At 47.6% G+C, this 6256-nt stretch overlaps 1 protein-coding gene across 1 annotated transcript in view; it reads right to left on the minus strand.

Annotated features, from left to right (window-relative positions):
- Window positions 1–5347, minus strand: part of LOC106812664 (somatomedin-B and thrombospondin type-1 domain-containing protein-like) — a 44719-nt gene extending 39372 nt beyond the window's left edge. The window contains exon 1 of the mRNA XM_014816594.1: window positions 4602–5347. Coding sequence (XP_014672080.1) covers window positions 4602–4842 — 241 coding nt within the window. The 5' untranslated portion in view covers window positions 4843–5347. The remainder of the gene's footprint in view (window positions 1–4601) is intronic.
- Between the last annotated feature and the right edge of the window lie 909 nt (window positions 5348–6256).

Consider the following 6256-nt stretch of genomic DNA (forward strand, 5'->3'; position numbering starts at 1 on the left):
CTCCTCCTCTCTCTCTCTCTCTCTCTCTCTCTCTCTCTCCTCTCTCTCTCTCTCTCTCTCTCTCTCTCTCTCTCTCTCTCTTTCACTCTCACTCCCACTTCCTTTTCGCTATCCCTATCCCCATCTCTCTCCCTCGGTGCCCCCCTAAAGTTTGTATAGTGCGAGCATCTATAAACCTGCTATAAGTCTACTATCTGATGATCAATATAAAGCATTCCAAATACTGTCGATCCTTTACGTATCACGTCGATCGCAACCACCGAAAATAACCTCGCCCTTTACGCGCTAACCTTGCGTGCGTTGCTTTTAGCATATATTTTAAAAACGTTGTAAGCAGCCGAACAGCCGCGTGACGGAAACTGGTTTAAATCTGGTGTTTTTAGTGTAACCCAAGTTCGAGTATTTATTACTACGTGAAAAGTAAAGCGGGTGCGATAACTAGATACTAATTATGACAGAACTACCCCCGTCTCTAGTGCAGAATGCTCACAGCTGGACAACAGTCCTTCCACGATTACGTCATATACACGCATCTCCCTGCGCATGCGCGAACACAGCAAGTCGTCAACGTTCAATAAGCCATGATGCATTGCGAATCAGCATGCGCGCAGAGTTAGTGATTATTTATGTAGACTGGTAATGATGAGACCATTTAATAAAGTCTAGGCTAAAGTTATGTTAACTATATTAACGCGTCATCAAACTGCAATTATGTATTCACGCCTGTTCGCTTATTCAAAACGAGTTAGATAGCAAGCCACAGAATTCCAACCAGCGTACAACGCTCTCTCTTGGCGCACATCATGCATAGGTGCATGTGTACTCGCGCGCATATATTCATTTAGATGCATGCATGAGCCCACACTTGCACTAGCGTTTGCTTTCGGTCTGCTAACATACAGACCACAATGAAAACACAACACACTACCTCATTATCAAGAAACCGCGTAGCTTCCGCCCCGTCTGTTGTCACTGTGTAATAACAGTGTGTCTAAAGAACTGGGAGCAGGGGCGGTGGCGGAAGTTGGGGGATGTGGAAGGGAGGAGGGCGAGGGAGAAGGGCGAGGAGGGAGAAACGTGAGGCAGGAGGGCGTACTGAGATTCTGCTTGAGAGAACAGCTTAGAATTCTCTCACTATAGTTTCTGTCTCTCTCTCTCTCTCTCTCTCTCTCTCTCTCTCTCTCTCTCTCTCTCTCTCTTCTCTCTGCGCTCCCTTTCTCTCTTTCCCCTTCTCTCTCTCTTTCTCTCTCCTCTCTCTCTGTTCTCTCTCTGTTCTCTCTCTCTCGCTCCCTTTCTCTTGTCGCTCTCTCTTCCCTCTCACTCGTCCCTTGGTTCTAGTTTGTTTTACTCTCCTGCGCTTTTCGCGGTCATCTCGCTCTTATTTTGTTTCTTTCTCTGTCTGTCTGTCTGTCTCTCTCTCTCTCTCTCTCTCTCTCTCTTTCTCGCTCGCTCGCTCGCTCTTTGTTTCCTCATTCTTTCGCTTTCCAGTCTCATCATTCCCGCTCCTTCTCTACACGCACAACATACAACACACAAAACGCACACATCACACACCACACACACACACACACACACACACACACACACACACACACACACACACACACACACACACACACACAACACATATATATATATATATATATATATATTATATTGATCGCAGTATTTACACACTCGACATCATTACCACAGACGCTTGCTTCAGCACTTTTCTCTTTCACGGCGATGTTTTCTCTGCCCCGATCAAACGCCGCTGCGGCGAGCTTGGTAAGAATGCGGCCCCACCACGCTAGCATCGCATGCAAGCATAGATTATTAGAGACAAACATTAAACACACCGTCGCTGCTATCACTTTCCTACGAAAAAAAATATCAGAAACATTAATTGCACTTCATCGTTGCGTTCATTACGAGGGAACACGCGCGGCGGTAGGGACCGATGCTCCAGGCGGGATCGTCACCGTAAAACGAGGCGTGAACTTGGTGGACGGGGGATCGGTTTCTAGCGAGCGAACGCGTTCATCTCGGTTTCGTGGTCTGTCTGATCTGGGTGTGGTCTCTTTCTCTCTTTACTCTTTTTCTTCCCTCTGCGCGCGTTTCTCTCTCTCTTCTCTTCCTCCTCTCGTCCCTTCTTTCTCGCTGCTGTCGGTCTCTTTCTATCTCACTGCCTCCCGTCTCTCTCTCTCCCCATCTCTCTGCCTCCCTCTATCTCTCTCCACCTCTGTTCTGCCTCTCTCTCTTCTCCCCATCTTCTCGTGCCTCCCTCTATCTCTCTCCATCTTCTGCCTCTCTCTCTCTATATATATATATCTCTCTCTGTAGCCCTTTCTTTCTCGCGCGCGTTCTCTCTCTCTCACTTTCTTTTACTACCACTATATCTACGATCTGGGGTCTCCTGGTGTCCGACCGAAATGCAGTCTCACACAGATAAGTAAAACATTTCTTAGACATATGCATCTGCGTGTGTGTGCGCACTCGCGCGTGCGTGCGTGCGTGTGAGTGCAGCCGCATGACTTATACTGCGATCTCTGCATATATTCGCGCGTGATGTGCACGTACAGTCCTTTCATCGATGACAAACTCTCTCTCGTGCACGCAATCCCTGCGCATGCGTCTCTCTCTCTCCCCACAAACATTAACACTGCTATATAGGTACACGCACGGAGAGACGGGTTTAATAGAGACAACCGCCCCCGCCCCCACCCACCAACCAAGTCTCGGAAACGATGCAGACAAAATACGGCTATATTTTTTATGACAACCCCAGACGAGGCAAAGACGCGCGCGTCCCTCCCTCCCCTCGCGTTCGAATATTTCTATAACCTCGAAACTAACGACCATGCAGAGAAATAATGACCAGATTTGAAATACCAGACTCGCAGGATAAAAGCGCAGCTTCGCGAGTGCATTGTGCAACAAATGCCTCCATAAAACATCCGACTAATAAAAGATCGCTCTCACTAAACCCGAGAGAGAACGAAACTCCCCCCCCGCGAAAATTTCGGAAGTGTGAAAAAAAGTTGCAAGGTGGCGAGCGCGCGTGCACGCTGCGAGCATAACGACCACGCGCGTATAGAGGCGCAGTATAGCACTGCCGCGCGGTCCACAGCGTTAATTATAAAAGTCAAAAAGCGACAAACGCGGAAAGAAGAGCAGTGAGGGGTGCGCTTAATGACGCTCACAGAAGCGAAAGAAGCTGTCTTTTCTAGCAGTGCGTCGACGGAGAAAAAATGTGGCGAGTATTTCGGGGCACAGACAGAAGCGTTCTTGTGTCAACGCAGCCACCCCACCCAGCCAGCTGCACCGCATTCCTATATACCCGACAAATCAGGGGCTCAACTAGTTTACTTTTATTTCGCCGAGGCGCCGAAAGGTCAACCATTAATTAAAAGTACATGATATCGACGGTAAACAAGCAATCATAGTAACATTTATCAGGAATCTGTAGCTCTGCGGTTAACTACGCTGTGTGTCGGTGTGCAGCCAAATATTATAACTTACATCAATTGAAAAAAAGTGTGTGAAATGATGCATGAAGCAATAGAACGCTATGGATGACTATGGATGAATATCTTCCCCTTACAAGACGATGAATATCGCAACAACCCCCATGATCACCAGTCGCTCTTCAAACTCCGCATTCTGTTGATTCCACACAACGACACTTAATTACATAAGTACACGAGTATTAACGTAACTTCGACCAAACTCGGAGTTAATAACGTAATTAATGTATAGACGCGCAGAATTAAGATATAGGTAGCCACCCTGAAGAATTTCTCTCAGAGAAAAGAGTTCGAACTTACATTGAAGAGTTTATAAACGCGAATCTAATGCTATTCATATATATACACGAAGCGCCGAGATGAGAGACTCACCGACAAGAGTTGCAGAAAAGGAAAGCCGAGTGTCAGGCACTTCCGCCGAAGATTAGCTATATTGCGAGCGTTTCCCTAACCCTAACTAACCCCAATCGTAACTTTACCTGCTCCTAACACTAATCGTAACACCAACCCTAGCTGATCATAACAGTAACCCTATAGCTAATTCTAAACAATTAATTAAGCGATTTCTTTCTTCAATCAATATAGGCTCTTTGCCTCAATCAATTACTTGCTTCGATGAGTAACTCATCTCTACACGACTATCATCGCGAACAGTTCTATACTGCGTAGAACAGTTCACGCCTACTAGCATAGATATATTATGTTCAAGCTATCACCTGTGTACGCGCGTGAGAGTTGAATAACGACGGACGCACTCACTCTACTCTCCATTGCAGGCGCGGTTGAGCTGTTCCTAACTATAACTAAACCCAACCCCAATCGTAACTACTCCCAACACTGAACATAACACTAACCCTAGCTAATCCTAATTCTAATATATATAAATTAATATACTAATTAATTTAGATCTATATTCTAATATAATTCTAATCAATTATCAGTCTACTCACCTCTCCAGTCGCGGTTGGGGGTTCCCTAACTATAACTAAACCCAACCCCAATCGTAGGCTAACTACTCTCAACACTGAACATAACACTAACCCTAGCTAATTCTAAGCTTAAATAATTCTAATCAAATATCAGACTACTCACCTCTGCAGGCGCGGTTGTAGTCCTGGCAGCAGTCGCCGAGCGTGAGGCAATGCTCGTCGCAGTAACATTTCTCATCGTCCATGTCGTCGGGAATCGAGTTGACGGGATAGTTCTGCACGACGCACGTCGAGTTCCGACCGCCGCAGCACATCCGGGCCTGCCAGCAAGATCCTCGCGACGTCGCCACGTCGGCGACGGCGACAACGACGGCGACGATCAACCACGAAGCGATGAGCCGCATGATCACGTGTGTGTGTGTGTCTGTGGGTGGGGTTGTGTTTGTGAGTGTGTGCAGGGGTCCGCAGATAAACAATATCGAGGACAACGAAACCTTGCGAGGCGCTAATAGGACAAAATCAGTTCACGATTTGAAAATCGCTTGTGATCAATAATCGGCTAGGATCGAAAATCGGTTGTGATCAATAATCCGCTCCGATCTATAGTCAGCTGCGATCAATAATTGGCTGCAATCAAATATTCTGGTCGGTGTGAACGGATTGTTCGTGTATCTGCTGCGGTTCTTTCTGCGGAGTACCGATCCGACGTGAGAGAGAGAGAGAAGTATCGTCCGCTGCTGCTGCCGACAGGCGACCTATCACAGCAGCGCCGTGAGAGAGAACTAATGCGGAACTGCAGATGCTCCTGGCTATCGTTCTATCGCTCTCTCGCTCTCAGCGAGACTCTCTCGCTCTTGCTCTATCTCTCGCTCTCGCTCTCGCTATCTCACTCTCGCTCTCGTTCTCGCTCTCTCGCTCTTGCTCTCTCGCTCTCTCGCTCTCTCGCGCTCGTTCTCGCTCTCTCGCTCTATCGCTCTTGCTCTCTCGCTCTCGTTGTCTCACTCTCTCGCTCTTTCTTGCTCTCTGGCTATCTCGCTATTTCGCTCTCGTTTTAGCTCGTCGCGGCTGGTTCGATCTTCAGCCAGGTGTACTATTTCCAACGAAAACAAGCAGCAGTTGCGTGTTCGAGCGCCAGGTTTACACGGCTGAACACACACACACACACACACACATATATATATATATCGCAGTATTTACACACTCGACATTCATTACCAGACGCTTGTTCAGCACTTTTCTTTTCACGGCGATGTTTTCTCTGCCGATCAAACGCCGCTGCGTCGAGCTTGGTAAGAATGCGGCCCACCACGCTAGCATCGCATGCAAGCATAGATTATTAGAGACAAAACATAAACACACCGTCGCTGTATCACGTTTCCTACGAAAAAAACAATCGAGAAAAGTAATTGCACTTCATCGTTGGTTCATTACGAGGGGAACACGCGCGGGGTAGGGGAGTGCGCGGAGGCGGGATCAGTCACGTAAAACGAGGCGTGAACTTGGTGGCACGGGAGATCGAGTTTCTGCGAGCGAACGCGTTCATCTCGTTGTCTGTGTCTGTTGTGTCTCTTTCTCTCTTTCTCTTTTTCTTTCTCTCTCACGCGTTTCTCTCTCTCTCTCTCTTCCTCCTCTCGCTCTCTTTCTCGCTGCATGTCTGTCTCTCTCCATCTCACTGCCTCCCTCTCTCTCTCTCCCCATCTCTCTGCCTCCCTCTATCTCTCTCCATCTTTCTGCCTCTCTCTCTCTCCCCATCTCTCTGCCTCCCTCTATCTCTCTCCATCTTTCTGCCTCTCTCTCTCTATATATATATATATTTCT

This window comes from Priapulus caudatus, unplaced genomic scaffold (genome assembly GCF_000485595.1).
Source record: "Priapulus caudatus unplaced genomic scaffold, Priapulus_caudatus-5.0.1 Scaffold671, whole genome shotgun sequence".
NCBI lineage: Eukaryota > Metazoa > Priapulida > Priapulimorpha > Priapulimorphida > Priapulidae > Priapulus > Priapulus caudatus.